At 61.5% G+C, this 1026-nt stretch overlaps 1 protein-coding gene across 1 annotated transcript in view; it reads left to right on the forward strand.

Moving 5' to 3' along the window:
• Positions 1-585: 585 nt before the first annotated feature.
• Positions 586-1026, forward strand: part of CD5L (CD5 molecule-like) — a gene marked incomplete at both ends in the record, with an annotated part of 1169 nt that continues 728 nt past the window's right edge. Inside the window, one exon of the mRNA XM_010074082.1 lies at positions 586-909. Coding sequence (XP_010072384.1) covers positions 586-909 — 324 coding nt within the window. The remainder of the gene's footprint in view (positions 910-1026) is intronic.

Raw genomic sequence — 1026 nt, forward strand, 5'->3', positions numbered from 1 at the left:
CTGGGGGGAGGTGGCCCTGCCCGTGGCAGGGGGCGGAAGTGGATGATCTTTAAGGTCCCTTCCCATCCAACCCATTCCATGAGTCTCCATTGGAAGTGATGAAGCTCTGGTTGGATGGCGCTTTGAGATGTTCTTGCCCATGGAAGGGGAGTGGCACCAGATGGTCTTTAAAGGTCTCTTCAGACCCAAACCCTGCAGCCCCGGGTTTTGTCCCCCCGGTAAAACAGCAGCGCCCAACCGCACCAATACCTTTTGTACTCATCATCATCATGGAATCACGAAGGTTGGACAAGACCTCAAGGATCATCAAGTCCAACTGTCCATCCAACCCCACCCAACCCACTAAACCATGTCCCCAAGCCCCACATCGACATGCTTCTTGAACCCCTCCAGGGATGGTGACTCCACCACTTCCCTGGGCAGCCTGTTCCAACGGCTTCTCTCGCATTTTTAGTCGACGCTACCAATGCCCAACCACTGTCCCTGCCCTGCTCTTCCCCGGAGGCACGTGGGATGCTGCAGGTCCTGGGACGTGGGATCGCCCCACGACCACGCTCTCACCTTCTTCCCTCTCCCCAAAAGCAGGCAACTCCAGCTCAAGCGACCTGCGGCTGGCGGACGGGCCACACCGATGTGCTGGGAGGGTGGAGGTGCTCTACGCCGGGCAGTGGGGGACGGTCTGCGACGATGGCTGGGACCTGAACGATGCGGCGGTGGTGTGCCGGCAGCTGGGCTGCGGCAGAGTGGAGGCAGCTCCTGTCCAGGCTCGCTTTGGGATGGCGACGGGGCGCATCTGGCTGGACGACGTGGCCTGTACGGGGAGCGAGGAAGCCCTGTCCCAGTGTCGAGCCCGTCCTTGGGGGCAAACCAACTGCCATCATGGGGAAGACGCCAGCGTGATGTGTGCAGGTGTGTCCCGGTCCTGCAACATGGGGCGTCCTGGGGGTGAGGGGGGGGCTATCCTGCATCTCGCTGCCTCCAGGATGGTGCTGTAGCGGGATGGTAAAGCCCTTCCTGGGGTGGGGG

This window comes from Pterocles gutturalis, unplaced genomic scaffold, assembly GCF_000699245.1.
Source record: "Pterocles gutturalis isolate BGI_N339 unplaced genomic scaffold, ASM69924v1 scaffold5907, whole genome shotgun sequence".
NCBI classification, from domain to species: Eukaryota; Metazoa; Chordata; class Aves; order Pterocliformes; family Pteroclidae; genus Pterocles; species Pterocles gutturalis.